Raw genomic sequence first — 18,964 nt, 5'->3', positions numbered from 1 at the left:
TCAGCGCTCCTTCCCCGCGACAGGAGGCGCTGTGACCGCGGGAATTCCCCCGGCTGCCAACCCCCGGACCCCGGAGCTGAATCAAGCCTGTAAAATTGGCAGTTGCTGAGTCTACTATAGACCTCCGGGCCTGTGTTCTGAAGGAGCTCCTGGAAAACTTTACTTTGACCATCAGACTATGAACAATGGGATGGTTTTTTTTGTTGTTGTTGTTGTTTGTTTGTTTGTTTTAATCTTAAATTCGCTTATTTAAAAAGATTAGGCCTATTAGTTTAGGCAAGTGCGCTAAAAGAGCAAGTGGTTGATATTTTAATTGAACCTCTTTAAGGTGACAGAATTTTTTCCCCCTTAAAGCACTAGCTTTTTCTGCAGCATAAAAGCTATCACTCAGTTGTTACTACCCACAGAAAATACGCTAGTCATGCTCAACATTGTTGAAGAGCCAAGAGGGCGTTGGAGAATTACCGCGGGAAGGAACGAGGAAGCTCATTAGCACTGAAAGTCCCCCAGATCAGGCCGAGGAAGCTAAGCATCCGTGTACTCTACAAATGGAATTGAGGTACTACTGCTGATGGGAACTTTGCCCAAAAGAATTAGTTTCTGACTCTCTTGTCCCGAGAAATGTGTGCAGACCCACACACTCGCAGATCCATTTACACAAACTGGTGTGACCCACCTGCAGCCACAGGGGCCGGCTTCGTTGGGGAGGGCTCCTGCTCTGCTGAATTCCAGGTGGATTTAATTTCACTCTCATTCCTTTCCTTACAATCTGATGTACCCCCCCACCCACACACACACAAACACACACTCCTTTAATGGTTAACAACAACAACAAAAAAAGAATTGTAATCCAATGCTTTTATCTTTTTTATTTCCTTAACGCACATCTTCACCCTCTCGTGCTCCCCTGCTGATTTAAGAGATTTGTTTGGTTCAAGGATTTAACGTGATTCTCTTGCCAGATTTCAAGGAAGAAAGATTTAAAAGAACAAAGAACAGGAAAAAAATAAGGTATCTGTTTGGGAGACAAGTTAAAACACACTTCTAAAATGAGATTAATAACATTTTAAAAACAAGAATATTTTGCAGAGTCTTACTCACTTTAGAAAGATTTTATTTTATTGCTTCTTAAGGAAATCTAATGGCTCCACAGGCAGTACACCACACACATGGTCACAAACACAGTCATATAATCACACTCAGAAACACATGGTCATTCTCAGAAATACACACACTCGGATACACATATATAGTCACACACTCAGAAACTCACACACACGCACACACTCGGGCACACGTGTACAGTCTTCCAACGGATCAGACCTACTCAGTGCCTTATCACCCAGAAGGTCACATTAGTTAATCCCTCTCCCCAGGACTGGTGGGCAATCTGATACCAGGACCTGGTAGGAGCCAAGAGGCTTTGATTGGGAGAGAATTTCCCACCAGTGTCCAGGACCAATTAGGAACCAAGCTAGCGCCTGGGGTCCTAGTCCCGTCCCTCCAGGTCAGAGAAAGGAACAGGCACCCCGGCAGACCGCCGCTGGCTTTGGCCTGGCACCTCTTTAGCCATGAAAATAAATTCCTGCATCCGCACTCTTGCTCTCCCAGCTAACGCGCGAGTTTAAGGAAATGTTCCCTCCCCCTGACCTTTCTCTATCAGAAACCAGACGGTTGCCTCCACCTCAGTCCCCAAGCCTGCGGGAAGGGGGGCGGGAGGAGGAGCCCGGCGGAGGGAGGACGGCCCGACTCGGGCCCGACTGCCCTATCACACAGACATCTGCTCTTAGTTTCTTCCTCTTTATGATCGTTACAGATGACAAGGGGAGTGGAGCGGACCGAGGAAGAAAAAAAAAAAAGTTATGTCATAAAGATATAAAACGGTGCCGTGACTCACCTGCTCTTAGCCGCAGGTACAGGTTTCGTGGCGGCGCCTTCGCTCTCCTAGCCTGGAGCTGGGGTCCGCCTAACGTCACCCGGCTCGGCTGACTCAGATGGCCGGGTTTCTAATGACGGGGCAAAAGTGGGGCTTTTTCTCTTTTCTAGCCTGAAGTCCAGGAAGGGAAGAAGAAGAAGAAGGAAAAAAAAAAAAGCCTAGATTCTCTAGTCTCCCAGGGTTAAAATTTGGCCAGGAATTAAGGTGGGGGCAGGGAGCGGACACACAGGCAGGAAGGGCGCGGGACCCGGCCGTAGCCCGAGCCTCTAGAGGATGGGGGTGCCCTGGGGAAGGAAAACTGACGTCCTTTAGCCCGCGTAGCCCTGAGAGCTGGGCTCTGACGCCACTGCCCCCAGCCCTCCCCCGGCTGTGAGGTTCCCATCCAGAGCCCTCACCAACCCGCCCGGCCCCGCCTATTTTTCTTTTTTGCTCTTCTAGAGGGGGCTATACCCCCCACCCCACTCCAATTCCTTCTTCCTCCTGGCTCCAGGCTTAAACCAATTACACTCCTTTGCAAACAAAGTGAGGGCCAGGTTTGGGGAGGGGGGACCGTGGGCGGGGGGTCTGGGGGAGCGCGCAGCGGCGGCGCGGTGGGGCGGGCGGCGCGGCAGCTGGACTGGCGGGCTGGCGGCCGCCTCGCAGGTGCACCTCGGGCTTTGTAGGTGCGAGCGTCTTTGTGTGGCGGACAAATGGGGAGAGGACGAGGAGGTGGGCACTCGGGCGACGTAAGATCCACATCAGCTCAACTGCACTCGCTTCGCACAGGCCGCCCGCTCACTTCCCGCGGAGGCGCTCCCCGGCGCCGCGCTCGGCGGCCGCCGCCTGCCCCCGGCGCTGCCCCCGCCCGCTGCGCCGCCGCCGCGCACGCCGCGCCCCGCAGCGCCCGGCTTCTTCCTATCTGGGGTAGCTTTGGGCCCGCGCGGGCGCTTGGGTGACTGCAGCTGCTTGGCTCCCCGCCCCCGCCTCGCGACGCGCGGCCGCCGGTAGCTTCGCACAGGGCTGGATGATTGCATCGGGCAGGGTGACTCCAGGATGTTAGGGACTGTGAAGATGGAAGGGCATGAAAGCAGCGACTGGAACAGCTACTACGCGGACACGCAGGAGGTGAGAGGCGGGTAGGCGGTGGAGCGCTCCCAGAGCCGGCGCCCGGGGAGGTCCGCGAGAGAGGCGATCGCCGGGCAGGACAGACGTCTGGCGGGCAAGAGGTGTCTCTTCCATGCCACGGCTTCCCGCCGGTTGTGGCCCCGGCCTGGCTCTGGCGGGGCCTTGGATTGGGACCCTCTGCCCCGCGACCGCGCGGGGGTAAGCTGGGTCCCGGCGCTGGGAGCAAGTGAGAAGATTTTAAGGAACTTTAAGGTTTTGAACATACCCACTCTGGGAAGCACCGCGAGCGGAGTGCGGGAGCCGGAATCCGGCTCCGGGTGCCGCAGTTTGGCCGGCGGGAACCCGCACGAGTTGGAGGCAACTAAGAAAAGTCAGAGCGCGCCCGCCGGGGCGCCTCTTTGTCCCGCTCTTTAATTCGTAGCTGTCTTATGATGAAAACGCTCTGTTGCTAAGCTGGGCATTTTAATATTGAAACATTTCCGATATTTTATAAAACTTATTCTTCCTCAAAAGCCCTCTTTGGGAAGAATTGTGCACATTCTTCTCTAGAACCGCATGGTGGCGCTGGTGCGAGCTGGATATTCTTCCAGCACTCAGGGCTGAGAACCTGTTTCTCTTCATTGTCCCCTTGGTGGCACGTTCATGGGGTTTATTTTACAATGTGCACAAAAGGATTGCGAGAAAAACCAGGTACAGACGGGGCCACCACCTATTAAAAGTATTCATCTTGAAACGGCTGGTGGTTACCCCCCAAAAGTTTAATTACCTTATTGAAAGCTCCTATTGAAACTGCCTTGGATAATCTTGGGGAAAGGAGAATAAAATAAACCTCAGAGTAAAAAATATACTTTAAAATGTGAACAGAAAAAATATAGATCCAGGAAAGAGTTTCATGTGTTATTTATTTAGATTTGTGTATTTCTATATTCAAAACTTACCTCTGAGGTTGTTTGCATACCACAGCATATAGTGTATTTTATTTAATTCCGTTTGTTCACCTTTTGTATTTTCAAATGGAGTCATAATTTTTGATAAAATGAATTCAAAGATATCATTAGTCTCTATTAAATTATCAGAGAAGTAGATTTTGTATATCTAGACTCCATATATTTAAAAGTTTAGTGTGTCCCAAATTGCTATTAAGAAGGGTCTCTATGCTTATGATTTTAAAGGGAGTTCAGAATTCTTCCAGAGGTTTAATTCTGATTCAGTCATCTCGACTCACCAATTAAGTCCCCTAGAGAAAGCACTTTATTACACGTTAAAACTAAGAATTGGGAAGTAGAATAGCATTAAGAGAAAATAAGTAGAGTTTGATTTTGGAATTTTGAATTGTTCAAAACAACTTATATGTTTTCAAAGGCCAGGCTTTGAAATTACCAGCAGCTACAATTCAGTATGGGGGGGGGGGAGATGATTCTTTTGACAAATTTTGTCACAAAATTTTTAAAAGTTAGGGGACTGGAAATAGGTAATGATGAAATTAAAGCAAGTTTTCGAAGGGCTTGCAGAGCTGTACATGTAAAGTCATGTTAAAGTTAAATGCATGTAATGCATTGATATTATAATGAACAGCTCCCTGCTCCTCCTGTTGCAGATTTATTTTTATTTTTCCAAACTTATTTAACTGATGGTTTGTTTCCATTTTAATATACAAGTAGGTGGAAAACACTACTTAAAAATATAATAAATAACTAAAAGTCACCATTTGTCTAAAACCCCTAAGAAAATAAAGCCAGTTGTTGAGGAGCGCATTTTTCAGGGGGTCTGTGGCTATGAATGATTTCTACTACCAAAGAGAGTTTAACAGCCACCGGGAACTGCCCGGTCCGCTGCGTGGTCAGCCCGGCCTGGCAGGCTCCGAAGAAGAGGGCGCAGAGCTGGTGTCCTAGTGCCAGTTCCACCCGGCGGCGCCTCCGAGCCCACGGCACCTTGGTCCGGAGTGAATGAGTAGAGGGTCAGGGATTAACTCTGTTTTGGAGTTTTAAAGACTATTTGCCCCAAAGGGCGGTGTGGAATGGAGACTGAGATACGGAGTGTTGTGGATGGAGGAGGCGATGGAAGGGCCCTGGGAGAGGGCCCCAGATCCTGGCGTGTAAAACGATTACATATCTTCCCGAGGACATACTTTGTGTGAGGGCTTGTCTTTCATGTCCGCAGCTCTAGGATTTCCCCCCTGCGGTGCAAAACCTCTCTTTGCTGGGTCTAGGGAGGGTGGCTGACCGTTTGCCTCCGGGGTGGGGGATGGGAGTGGGACCGTGGTTTGCAGAAATGCTCTCAGCTAGTCCCGGGGTTCGCTCCCCACCACTAACCTCGCCCTTCGGGGCCTCTTCCTCTCGCTGTCTCCGCTGCAGGCCTACTCCTCGGTCCCAGTCAGCAACATGAACTCGGGCCTAGGCTCCATGAACTCCATGAACACCTACATGACCATGAACACCATGACCACCTCCGGCAACATGACCCCGGCTTCGTTCAATATGTCCTACGCCAACCCGGGCCTGGGCGCGGGCCTGAGTCCCGGTACCGTGGCCGGCATGCCAGGGAGCTCCGCGGGCGCCATGAACAGCATGACGGCGGCGGGCGTGACGGCCATGGGAGCGGCGCTGAGCCCGAGCGGCATGGGCGCCATGGGCGCGCAACCCGCGGCCTCCATGAACGGCCTTGGCCCCTACGCGGCCGCCATGAATCCGTGCATGAGCCCCATGGCGTACGCGCCATCCAACCTGGGCCGCAGCCGCGCCGCCACTGGCGGTGATGCCAAAACGTTCAAGCGCAGCTACCCTCACGCCAAGCCGCCCTACTCGTACATCTCGCTCATCACCATGGCCATCCAGCAAGCGCCCAGCAAAATGCTCACGCTGAGCGAGATCTACCAGTGGATCATGGACCTCTTTCCCTATTACCGGCAGAACCAGCAGCGGTGGCAGAACTCCATCCGCCACTCGCTCTCCTTCAACGACTGTTTCGTCAAGGTAGCGCGCTCCCCAGACAAGCCAGGCAAGGGCTCCTACTGGACGCTGCACCCGGACTCTGGCAACATGTTCGAGAATGGTTGCTACTTGCGCCGCCAGAAGCGCTTCAAGTGCGAGAAGCAGCCGGGGGCCGGGGGTGGAGGCGGGACCGGGGGCGGCAGCGCCAAGGGCGGCCCTGAGAGCCGCAAGGACCCCTCGGGCTCAGCCAACCCCAGCGCCGACTCACCCCTTCACCGGGGCGTGCACGGCAAGGCTGGCCAGCTAGATGGCGCGCCGGCCCCTGGGCCCACCGCCAGCCCGCAGACTCTGGACCACAGCGGGGCAGCGGCGACAGGGGGCGCCTCAGAGCTGAAGTCTCCGGCCTCGTCAGCTGCGCCTCCCATCAGCTCCGGTCCCGGGGCCCTGGCATCCGTGCCCCCTTCCCACCCGGCGCATGGCCTGGCACCCCACGAGTCCCAGCTACACCTGAAAGGGGACCCCCACTACTCCTTCAACCACCCCTTCTCCATCAACAACCTCATGTCCTCCTCGGAGCAGCAGCACAAGCTGGACTTCAAGGCATACGAACAGGCACTGCAGTACTCGTCCTACGGTGCCACGTTGCCCGCCAGCCTGCCGCTCGGAAGCGCCTCGGTGGCCACCAGGAGCCCCATCGAGCCTTCAGCCCTGGAGCCGGCCTACTACCAAGGTGTGTATTCCAGACCTGTCTTAAACACTTCCTAGCTCCCAAAACTGGGGGTTTGTCTGGCATGACATGCTGGTAACAGGAAAGAAAAATATCAACAGCAAACAAACAAAATCGCACATACCAGACCAACAACAGCATAATAAAATCCCAACAACCTTTATTTCACTTTTTGTGCACAATCTTTTTGTGCAAAGGACTGTTACTTTCTTATTGTATTCAAAACGCGTTGTGTTTGTTATGACAAGGACAACCAACCCCATAGCAACAAAATTTTTTCCTGCAAAGTTGAACGATCCACGATTGTATATATAAAATCCTCCTTCCTTGCCCTCTCTCTTACTTCCCTCTTCCCCTCCAGACACATTCTAGTCTGTGAAGGGTGTATTTAAAGAAAAGAAAGATGGTCAAGCTTGTAAAATATTTGTTTGTGCTTTTTTCCCTCCTTATCTAACCCCCACGAGTTTACAGGTCTGTGGCAATACTCAACCTTAAAAACTGAAATGGTGAAGAAACAAGTAGACACTAGAGGCTCTTAAAAGTATTGAGGAATAATAGTGCTGTTATGCCACAAAACATAAACATTATAAACACAAGAGCCATTTTTTCAGCTTCTGATACATTCAGATAGCAGATGTCTTTTATGAAATACATATATATTGTGTACGAACTTATTTATGCACATGCACATAACATATGGAGGAAAGAGGTAGGTGATATACATGCTACATTTTCAAGAGTTGCCTGATCAAGAAGTTACAAAGCCACCCCTAGCCCCCATCTCCACTTACATATGACCTTGGATTACTCAATAATTGCCCTCTTCAGAACCTTGCTTTGCAGAGTGCAGTGGTCATGTTATTCTGAGGTCACATAACATGTATAATATTAGCTTCAGTATATGTATACCATTTAAAGAAATTGTATCCAGAAAAAAAGGGAATAATAGAAATGCTGGAGGAAAGAAAAGTTATAGGGAGCCTTATTTCAAAATTTGGTCAAAGTTTCCAAAATCCAGTTGATTGTGACCATTTTAATTATTGTCATCATGTGCTTGTTTCATCCAGTGTTAATGCACTTTTCCACAGTTAGACATGGTGTTAGTATAGCCAGACAGGTTTCATTATTATTCCTCTTTGCTTTCTCAATGTTCTTAATTTATTGCATGGTTTATTCTTTTTATTTTCTTTACAGTCAGAATTGCTTTAAATGATGGTTAAAATTACAAATTAAAATGTTCATTTTTATCAATGTGATTGTAATTGAAAATATTTTGATTTAAATAACAAAAATGATAACAGATTTTAAGTCGTGGACTATGTTCTTGATCATTTGCAGTTAAGGACTTTAAATAAATCAAATGTTAACAAAAAAGGATTTCTGTTACTTTCCTTCACTTAATTAAATCCAAAATGGATACTCTGAATACGATAATTTGCAACATCCACAACTGAATATAAATGACAAAAATGCAAATAATCTAAAACAAAATTGTTTGGTCTATGTTTATTAAATGAACATGTAGTAGTGAAAAGCAGTAAAGAAATTCAATTAAAGAAATTGTAAAGAAATGCAATATCAGGCCTTCAATAAGGTAAAATAAGTTGATTTAATATCACAAAAATTGAGTTTTTAAGATTCTTTATTCTCCAGTAATGTTTAGCTCAATTTTTGACAGGGACTTAAATTAAGCCTTATGTGTTTCCATTTAGTCTTTCCACAAAATCAAATATTATTAAATATTATTAATTTAACTACCACCACCCCATCCCTGTGTAATACATCATTTTCCTTTGCTGAAGAAGTATTCGGTTGAGGATAAAATACTGAGAAGTGGCTGATAAAATTAAGTTGTCTACAACAGAATCCTGAACCCTCTTCTCATTAAAAGAGAAACAAAACTCAACCATCAGTGTAGCTTTGCAAGGGATCAGAGGCGGGGGAGTTAATTCACTGCTGCAGGGGAAGCTTTGTGCCACCAGAACATTCCAGAATAGCTACTATTTTACATGTTGTGAAGATATTTTTTTAAATATTGTTTCTGAAAAATACTGTTCCTAGAATTTAAAGCTGATGATTTGTTTGACTTTTAAGAAGCTTTTAAATGCAACTTCACACCCCACAGTTGCTTGGGATCACAAAATCATTAATCTCCTTTGATAGTAGGCTCACTTTCCAGTCCACCTATTTCTTTGTAAGTCTTGTTCGGATTGACATCAACAATAACAACATCAGCCCCAGCAGAAGCTGGCTTGGCCTGAGCCCTTGTGTATGAACTCCATCCTAGCTAGGGCTTGAACTTGGACAGCCTTTACTTTGATCGTCCCACTCCACACCGCGGACAAGATAAAAAGAGCTGTGTGAGACCCTCAATTATCGAGTAATTGCCTCCCCAGATGAGCGAAGGGATGCCATGTAGCACTTGAGAAAAATCCAGAAATCCCAAACCCCCACTCTCACTTCATCTAATGAAAGGAGGAGAGGAGGGAAATTACTGCTTTTCGTAATTTGAAAATCTAATTTGGAGGCCTCAGAGGGACCGTTAAAAAAAACTCAGAGAGGAAAAAGCTTTCCACCCCAACAGTTATTCATATTTATATGGCGGGTAGACAAACGTTGGCAAGTTCGAGTTCCGAGTGTAATATAAAGGCGTGAGCTTGGGCTTCGAAATTTTGCCTGGCGCCACCGAATCTCAAGTATCTCACTTTGTGCTGTTTCTCCCGTGATATCTCCCTTTTCTTTTAACAGCAATATCTTGCCTCCTCTCCACCAGGCTTAAGTTGGCTGTAGAGCTCTTGCTTTCTTACTTGACAGAGACTTTTTCTGGGTTTGCGGGGGGCGTCGTGCCCAGCGCCGCGGGTTTATGGCCGAGGCCATTTTGGAGACCGGCCTGGGAAGCTGGAATGGTCGGCTGCAGAGGGAGCGGGGGCTCGCCTTGGCACAAAGGCACCCTGCAACCCCTTTGGGGTCTCGTGGGTCTCTCGCGATTTTCTGACTGCGCTCTCTGCTGCCTCTTGCTGATTTGCGACCCCAAGCATTGAAGCGCGCGCGGACTGGGGGCTGGGGCAGCCGGTTGCCAGGGAGGGGGTGCACGGGAGAACAGCAAGCATCTCGAGGTGACAAGTGCAGTTAGTTCTTCATTGTTTGGGCATTTTCTCCTCCTAGCGAATAAATCTCTGTTGAGCCCGAGACCCAAAAGTCAACAAAGAAGGCCAGCCACCTCGTAACCGCTCCTGCGGCCACAACGGCCGGCGTTGCCGCGGCTGCTCCCGCTGCGTAATCCCTTCCTCGGAAACCCGGCCACACAAACGCCGGAACGCCCGGGGTTGGGGCGTCGCGCCCCAGGGCCAGGAGGAAAACATCTGTGGTTCGGAGGGAGTGCTGGGAGCTTCCCTGAGCACGCCACTTCCCGCCCTCTCTCCCAGTTTTTAGTCTACGTGTTTCTGTATTTCTTCTCCTCGGATGCTCCTGCAGATGAGTGCCAGGAAGGGGATGCTGATGGCCCAGCCGCGGTCCACTCCACTGGTTTTATTTAGGGATTTCGCCCGACGTGGGGGAGGGGTCTCCAGAGGAGAGGGAGGGAGCAAGGAAGGAAAACCTTCTTACTGACCCAAGTGTAAAGCTCCAGAGGCCCTCCGACTCCACTGACGGCTCCACCGTGAAAACACTTAGGAAAAAGGGGGAAAATGTTTTGGGGGTGAGTATGGTAGTGCTGGGGAGCAGAGCTTCAAATGTTACTTTCACCTTGCGCTTGCACGGACCGGCCGGAGACATTTTTAACATACCGAGAAGAAAACTAAACATGGGGAAGAAGAAACGGTCACCGGTTCTATGCACCAGAATTTAAACATCCCAGAAGTGTTCCCAAGTAGAAAGCAGCTGAGTCAATTTTCTACATGATGGCTTACTCGGTGTTTAAATCAAAGATAAAAATTAATTTTCCACTGTCCCCTCCTGAGTTCTTCATAGCAGAATAAAGTGGTGAGAATTATTATGGTAGGAGGGATTCAAACAAACAAAATCCTATTAAAGTTCTTAACTTCTGTTTTCATTGTCTGAAGCCTAGACACCCAGGACTGATTTCGCTGAAAGTATAAAAAACATTTTTTTTTTTCAGAATTCTAACAGATTTGAATGAGCTATAACAGAAACGAATTCCTGGAGTGATAAATTTTACAAACCTTGTTGTTTTGGCATTTTAAAATTGATCTCAGTTTCAGTGGAAATGCTTATTAAACTTCTTTGCAAAAAACTTACCGATCAATACAAATTTCTTCCAATGTAGACCAAAGTAGGAGAGTTACAGTCCAATTTAATTAACCTTTCCTCAAGATCAATTGGTTTTCTGTTGATTTAGCAGTAATATTCCAGAATGTTTAGCTATGATGTATTTTAATGCGATACCTTGATATATCAAAAAGAAAAAATTATTGAAAAATAAAATTTCTCACATTTTTAGTATTTAATAAATTTGTAATATGTTGCTTTCAAAGTTTAAATTTTAATTGCATTTGTTGAGTTGTACTAATATGTGTTTTACAACTAACTGTAGTTAAGTCATACCTAATTACTTCAAGGTAATTCTGTGCAAAAAAAAAAAAGTGATTTTAAAAACTACCTCGGGCTGAATAGGTAATCAAAGTATACTGATTTAGAAATAAGATTTTTCCCAACCTAAATGAATCATTAGCACTAATAAATACTTGTGACAGCAAGAATTTAAAAAAATGAAACAACTTGGAAGATTTTACAATCTTACCTGTTTAGATACAGAATCCATTTTTGACGGGATAGGAATTTTTTAAAATAGTCGTTTAGGCAAGTTTTATTTTCCATCCATAACCCTAGTTAGTGCATCCAAATAATATTTAACACTAGATTAATTTAAAATTTGCGGATTTTTTTTTCTTTCAAATAGTGAAGTTTGGGGCCATAATTGTCCCAGTGGCATTTCTCTTTTTAGCTGCCGCCCAGCTCAGGTCCTTGAACTTTGGACAGCTCAAACTGCAGCCCTTGCCATTTTTTTTTTCTTTTGAGCCACATTCTAGCAAGCAAGATGAAGTGGAAAAATACCCATGCAGTTCAATTTTGTGCTATAAAACGCATGCATTGTTCTTTTGGAAACTTTTTTTTTAAGCCGACAAGGGAGAAATTCTCACCCCAGACACTTGCTGTCTCCATTTGGCTATCTAATTTCCTAATTTTTCCAACTGTGTAGTTGTGACTTCACAGAAGAAGGGCAAATCTCCTGGTGAGGGCGAGCTCCCCACCCCTTTGCAGCCCCAGAGTAAGGAGGCTCCTCCCATCTTCTCATTCCAGCTCACGATATTCTGGGGTTCTCTTATGCTCTAGTCAATTTTGAGTACGCGGCAGAATGTTCTGCCTCAAAATCTGGGAAGGAAGCCTTTAAATGGAATAAGTGCCTGAGGGCTTCATCCCATCCTCCAGGTGGGATGCTGGGCAAGTCACAGTGAGATCAAATTCGGCTAGTGCCACCGACTGCACACCTGATGATTCTAAGTGCAAAGTTGCCTTTGATTGACTTCTTATTTCTCCCCATCCTACCCTTCAAGATTACTATTATATATACATATTTCCGAAGCCAAGAAAAACAGTCTGGAAATCCCCCCTAAAAACATTGCCTGGAAATAGGGAACAACGAGGCATTGAACAGAAAAAACCTCGTCTGTTTCTTTCCTCCCTCTCCGGTGAAATTTTGGTTACTCCTTTGCTTGTCTAATCATGTCCCGGGTCAGTGTTATTTTTCCTCACACACCAAGGAATTGTTATTTTAAAACACAGACAATTTAATGAGAAGAACGTAAGGGACTTTGTAGTGGTTTGTTTCGTTTAGGTATTTAATTTTAAGGACCCATTATACACTAGGGAGGAAGTAGGCGCTCACTTCAGTGCTGTGCTCCGGGAGAGCTGCTTTTATTTACTTGACGCAGGTGACTTACAGTGTTTTTGTAATGTTCGCCTCGCTCTGGGTCCCTTTACGTCCCCGGCCCCTGGGAGCTCCTACAGCCCCAGCTCAAAACGTCCAACCCAACACCCCAGCAACTCCGAATGCCAACTCCGCCGCGTTCTCCACCTCCTGTTTCTAGGTGGAGACCACAGATTCACTAGCGCAAACAGCTATGAGTTGCAGCACAGGGCATCGTCCAGGTTTCCTCGCCTCTCCCTGGAGTCACGGCCTTTTGCCTACACCCGCTTCCTTTGTGTTTTGCCTGGCTAATACATTAATGGGGCGGATAACCCGGATTCCTCGAGAAGGGGAGGAGGGGGTCGCTGGTAGGGAGGGCCGGGAAGGGAACCGAACAGCTCTGGTTATTGACCCTTGGGCCAAAGCGCTCAGAAGTCGGCTGGGGGAAAGCTAATGGAGGTGGAGAAAGATCACTTTGGGGGCGCAGAAAGAAGTGAAACGCCTGTAACAAGTTTTTAGAAAAGGTGACGATGCTAATGCGCTGTCCTGGGCTCAGAACTGCGCGGCAGGGCTCGGCAGGCGCTGGAGAAAATGCTCTACTGGCGAGCTGGTCGCGCGCCTGCTTTTGAGTGTTCGACCTTTCTGGCCCGGAGCCCCGCCGCGACGGCACTGATCGGTGTACTCTAATCACAGGTGAAAAATCCTGACTGCGTGTTGTGGGGATTCACCTCTCTGAGGTTTACGCCTTCGCAGACTTAGCCAGCCACCTTTGATGCTGGAGACCAATGGTTAAAAATATGTTTAAAGACTTCCAACAACCTTGGCCAGTTGCCTTCAAAGGAACCCCTGCTTTCTCCATCCTCAACCCCAAAGAGCTGTCTGGCTTCCCAGTCGGAGGTAGTAAAGGATTAACCACAGATGGAAATCCCTCCCTACGCCAAGAGGTGAGCGAGCGGAAAGGCGATCTCCGGACCTTGGGGTCCCTGCCGCTGGACGGACCTTGCCTCTCGGCCCGGCCCGGGGACCTAGCGAGCGGCCATGCCCCATCCCCTCCCCAACCGGCCTGCGGCCCCGCCCTCCAGACAGTGCCCGGGCGCTCGAGACACATGCTGCCCACAGGCCGCGCAGCCCGACGTGCTGCTCATTGCCGAGGCGGTTCTCAGCCCATCAAAAGCCCAGGCTTTCTTCAGCCGTATGGGCCGCGAGGTGAACAACAATGCCCGGGCCCCTTTACTTCAAAAGCAGCGATCAGGGTAAAGTCTCCCCCAGAGAATTTTTTTTTTTTTATCCTCAGCCTTTCATTCTTCGTTTAAAAAAAAAAAAAAAAAAAAAGGCATCAGCAACTCCAGGGCCGGGGCGAGCTAATGCCCTTTGATGGGGATTGAATTCATTATCTCCAATAACGCAATTGTGCTTGGCCGACGAAAAGAGCAAAGCAAGCTCTGCCCGGCCCGAAGGGTCCGGCCGGGCGGGGCGGGCGGGCGAGACGCGCTCCTGGGGACCTGTGCCGAGGCGCAGTCCCGGCTGCGGCGCCCCTCGGCGCGGGGGTCGCGGAGCCGCCAGGACGCTACAGGGCCCGTGGCGCCGCGGGCTGAGGCCGTGCCGGCAAGAGGGCGGGGCGGCTCTCTAGTTTGAGTTATTTTTCGTTTTTCTCTTTGCAACCCTCCCCTCGAGGCTGCCCAACCAGCTGGCTGTTTACTCTGCTCACTCCCGGCCTCCAGCTGCTGTCCCCGGCACCTCGGGCGAGCGGTCCCGAAGGGTCGCCCTGCACCCTTGCCTGGTTGCGCCGGCCTCCCACCACCCCGGCCGCGCCGCCCTCGGTTTCCAGCCTGCTTTGCTAGCAGCTCAGCACCGATAAACGCGGCCCCCGCCCCTGAGCCCCCTCCCCACGCCCGCCATCCGCACTGATTACGGAACGGCGCCCGGGGATCCTGGACCCGGACCTCCGGGACACTACGTCTGGCCCCCGGGGTCGCGGGTCCACGCGCGGGGCGTGCTGAGCCTCCCTCTTCCCTCCGGGACCCGCGGACCCTGCGTGGGGCCGGGCCCCAGACGCGAGCGCCTCCCCCGGCGTTCCGCCACCACCCCTGCCCTTTCAGCCACCCCCTGCCCGGCCTTCTGCTCTTCGGAGTGTGCGGAGGTGGAAACTGAGAACAAACAGGGAGCACTATCACGTGTTTTGACTGTGTGTGTGTGTGTGTGTGTGTGTGTGTGTGAGAGAGAGAGAGAGAGAGAGAGAGAGAGAGAGAGAGAGAGAGAGAGAGAGAGAATTTCCTAAGAATCGTGCGAGGTGAAGTCGTCACGGGACATGCTTCCCACATAACCCTATTTTTTCCCCTCACCCATTAGTGGGGAGGATATGTACTGCAGTTTTATTTCAGTCACGTAAAGAATAATAGTAAAAACAGAACTTAAAGTACTTTCCCCACCGCCAAAACGCTTATGGAATGTTGTATGGTGGTACGCCTGTGGATTAGTCGTTCTTGACCAATTAGTCTTGGCTATGCCAAATTTCACCCTTCTCTTCAGAGAATTACAGTCAGCACACGTATGCTATAGGGCATATATGTGTCAAATAAACACAAAATTAGATATACCGGCTTAGAAGAATGTCCACAAGACTTTCCCCAAAGCAAGAAAGAAATAAAGTGATTTGATTTTGAGCAAACCAAGAAGAGTTTCACGTTTAAGACTTTTAAGTTAGCCAGTGTTCTCTTGAGGAGAAATGGAGATTTAGTTATTTAGTTTCCTTCAGCATTAAATAGAGTAACCTTTACATATTTAGCCCATGGAATTCTAACCACACCTTTCAATTTTTAGGCCTAGGCACTTGTTGGGGAAAGAAAGAAAAAAATTCCACTGTGGTTGGTAAGACCAAAGAGAAAGATAAGGTTCTTTCTTCTTTTTCTTTTTTTCTCTTATGCAGCAACATCTTGAATATAATTTACATTAAAACATATATTTACTTTTATGAAGCCTTCATAGTGTTCATTTACCTCCAAAAGGATGTAAATCATTTACCTTGCAGATATTGAGTCCCTAATAGTCTAAGAGTAATTCCACTCTTTCGGTGAGTTACTAAATTCCAGAAACCACTATACGTTGTCAAAGAATGAGGGATTTCTTTTCTGGACCCTCGCCCAGCTTTTTATTAAGTAATAAGTTTGAATTTTGGTGTGAAGTTCATTTACAGTGTGGTGACTTACTTCAGTCACCCTTCATAAAAGGCAAGGGCAAGTGGAGATTTGATCTTTGTCCTAAATTGTGGCACACATATTCCACACCTTGTAGACTGCTATGCTTCTCTTTCATGCTCATTATCACATGCTTAGAGATGCAGGAGAGAGAAAGGCATTTGTACAGAGTGGAGATGGTAGTGAATTAGGTTTTCCATCTATTTAGTAATTTGATTAGAAGTTTAACATAATATGTATGATCAGAATAAGTTATAAACAGATATAGCTATTTCAGAATTAATTTGCACATTTTTGAGGACTTTAAAGTGACTACACTCTGGACTTGTGTAAGAACTATTCTGTTAATAACAATTTATTCAAATCAACAACCAAAAAAGCTTTAAATCTGACATATATCCACCAGACTACAGAAACTACAGGACAGTCCTGTGGTTTATTAGATAAACAATTTGTCTAGTGCCAGAGCACACATAAAGGATTATGTGAATTCAGGATGGATGAATTACTGAACAAAAGATACCATGATTTTCATGTAGTGTCTTTGGTCATGAAACAGAACTGGGTGGGGGGGAGGGTGGGAACAGAGAGGAGATGTAATGCACTTCAGTAGAAATGAGAATTCAGTGCTATCCGAAGTGCAACCCCCAAAGCACACTTTTGCCTTGAGATTCACAGAAAAATGGGACCATAAAAAATGATGACAGAAGTGACTTATGATGTGTTCTACTCCATTTACCTGCAAGATTAGTGCAGGATTATCACCCTCAGAATATTCCCAAGCCAGGTCCAGGATAGATTTAAAGGTCAAGCAATGGAGGACTCCCACTCTTGAATTTATTGGTATAATGGAGAAGCTCTATATTTATAGTGCAAAATGTTTTGCCAATTGAATATTTCTCTGATAGTAATGTAAAATTTGTTCACATTTTAAGTATGACTCTTTGAAGATCCATTTTTATTAGTTCTAAACCTGTTTCACAAACCTGGGTGCCTATCTCTTTAAGTATTCATTTAACTAATTGATACATATTTACTTTCTTTAGTTCCCACCTAAAAATCATCCAAAGTGCCCCAGGTGGGAAAACACCTTTAGCATGTATAAGCATTTGATTGTCTAATTTTCATACTGAGGGAAGTTGGGGGTGGGGGGAGAGCTGTAGCTAAACTTCAACAATTCCTTTGAATGGTACCAACATTATAAACAGTAGGTTTGGTCCATTTGTGAGCTGTCCCCCTAAATGCTGGATCATCCAGCCTCTTTGCCTTTTAAATAGGACTTATGGTAAAGAGTCATTGGACTTCAGCTTCCTAAAATGTGGTAAATTCTTAAAATATAAGGACAGAACCTAAAAAGAAGGTAGGAAGGAGTGGCTGGGAGTTGGTTAATTTAGAAGGAAACCGTTCCTCATACTGAAGAGATTCCAGTATTGTTTATGGTCCAAAGATTGACAATATGGCCTATCAGAAATACATAATGACAGATTTTTATATAGTAGAGACCAAGGCAGTTCAAATATAATGCTTCTAAGGAGAAGTAAAACTTTATTATTTTGGTTCCAGAAATGCAGATGCTGGAGCTGGAAAGATGCATTTTGATTTGGAGTCTTTGTCTTAGAACCAGACTTGGGACTCCCAAGGCTTGGAAGGATTTGCACACTCTGTGTACAGTGACCATTGAAGTATTCCATGTCTTGGATTAACCCTCCACACTACACCTGACTCTCAAGTTACAATATCTCTACTGAATCAGGCAATTAGAAAGGACATGCTTATTTAATCTTACAAATTATTCTCTTTGGAAGTAGAATCAAAGCAAGATAAGATTGTGGGTTAATTGGTGACAGCAAATGAGAAATGTTCTCCCTTGTAGCCCACTGATCTATCTCATCTTATAGAATAGTTGAAAGGAAAAATTGGAATTGTTATTGACATGAAAGGTTGTAAGGCCTCTGATGACTTTCTTAAAGAATAACATTAAGAACTTATATAATAATATTATAGTCTATGTAAAGTCATTGCGTATAAGATTGCAAATATAACACCTTCCTTCATGTTGGCTGTTGAGTCCCAAGTGGGACAAATTCTACCCAATTTTTGATTCATATGGTACAAGTGACAGCATTGGGTGTTATTTAAGTCCCTGTAAAATGAGAACAACTTCAAAAATATTTGAAGAGCCTTCTTACATAATGTAATGTCTGCATTTTTCAGGATTTGTTTTAAACAGATATTTTTAAATCTTTTTCATAAGTTAAAATTGTTATCAGATGACACTATTTGTGGAATAATCTGAGATTTTAATAATAAGCACAAATTAACTTCAACAGAGTAAAACACAGCCCTTTCTATTTTAGATGTAGCCTCAACAGAAAGAGTGGTGTGTTAGGTAGGCAGTGTTCAGCCTGAAAAACAAAAAACGTAGAAGACAGCGAGATGCTTCCTCAGTAACAAGGATTTATCATGAGGAATAGGAAACAATGATTATTATACTGTAAACACCTCCAATCTTTTTTTTGTTTTTTTTTTTTGTTTGTTTGTTTTCTTTTCAACTTGGGTAAGTAAACTTGTTCTCAAGAGGGGCAAGAAAATAGAGATTTCCAGGAAATGCAAGGGATAGAAAAGGCGAGGGAAATAGAAGGTGGGAGAAGTACCACGGCAGAGGTGGCAGCAGATGTTGGGTCGCGGTATAGACTCATGGAGGGAGTGAGAGATGGGGCAGAGGCAAATTAATGGCTGGGAGAGCTAGACAGAGGGTGCTAGGGAAGGACCAGGCGTGAAAAGATTTGGTGTCGTCATAGCAACGGACTCAGCCCTGCTCCCCTTGAAGCCCATTCAGCTCTGAGCTGCCGGAACACGTTTTTAATTAAAGCGTATAAAAGTTGTTTTGTAAGGCCTTCTCCTCATCCGATAGATTTCAAAATGGTTAATCAGGCTTCATCTCCTTTTGATGCTCACAAGAGCATGGGGCTACAGCCTGCATAGAAAGTGCTGCCGCTGCCGACGAGGGAGTTATCTCTCAATCACACCTAATACCAGAAATGAGCAAGGCATCTCATTATTTAGATACGCATAAGCAGAGAATGCAAGTGGCAGTGGCCAGTCGATTTTTATGACTTTGAGTGGAAAAATTCATTTTCTTTGCTC

General features: G+C 46.7%; 1 protein-coding gene across 5 annotated transcripts in view; it reads left to right on the top strand.

Annotated features, from left to right (window-relative positions):
- The first annotated feature begins 2,832 nt into the window (after positions 1-2,832).
- Positions 2,833-18,964, top strand: part of FOXA1 (forkhead box A1) — a 177,212-nt gene continuing 161,080 nt past the window's right edge. For 3 of the 5 annotated variants that reach the window (XM_037834857.1, XM_037834856.1, XM_037834859.1), the window contains exons 1-2: positions 2,833-3,040; positions 5,395-6,700. In XM_037834857.1, coding sequence (XP_037690785.1) covers positions 2,969-3,040; positions 5,395-6,700 — 1,378 coding nt within the window. In that variant the 5' untranslated portion in view covers positions 2,833-2,968. Of the gene's footprint in view, positions 3,041-5,394; positions 8,136-10,814; positions 11,070-18,964 lie in introns of those variants that run through there. The other 2 variants (XM_037834860.1, XM_037834858.1) reach the window with 2 other exon arrangements.

This window comes from Choloepus didactylus, chromosome 4 (genome assembly GCF_015220235.1).
Source record: "Choloepus didactylus isolate mChoDid1 chromosome 4, mChoDid1.pri, whole genome shotgun sequence".
In the NCBI taxonomy this organism is placed as follows: domain Eukaryota; kingdom Metazoa; phylum Chordata; class Mammalia; order Pilosa; family Megalonychidae; genus Choloepus; species Choloepus didactylus.
Note: the sequence above shows the minus strand (reverse complement) of the source record. Positions and strands in the feature narration are given on the sequence as shown.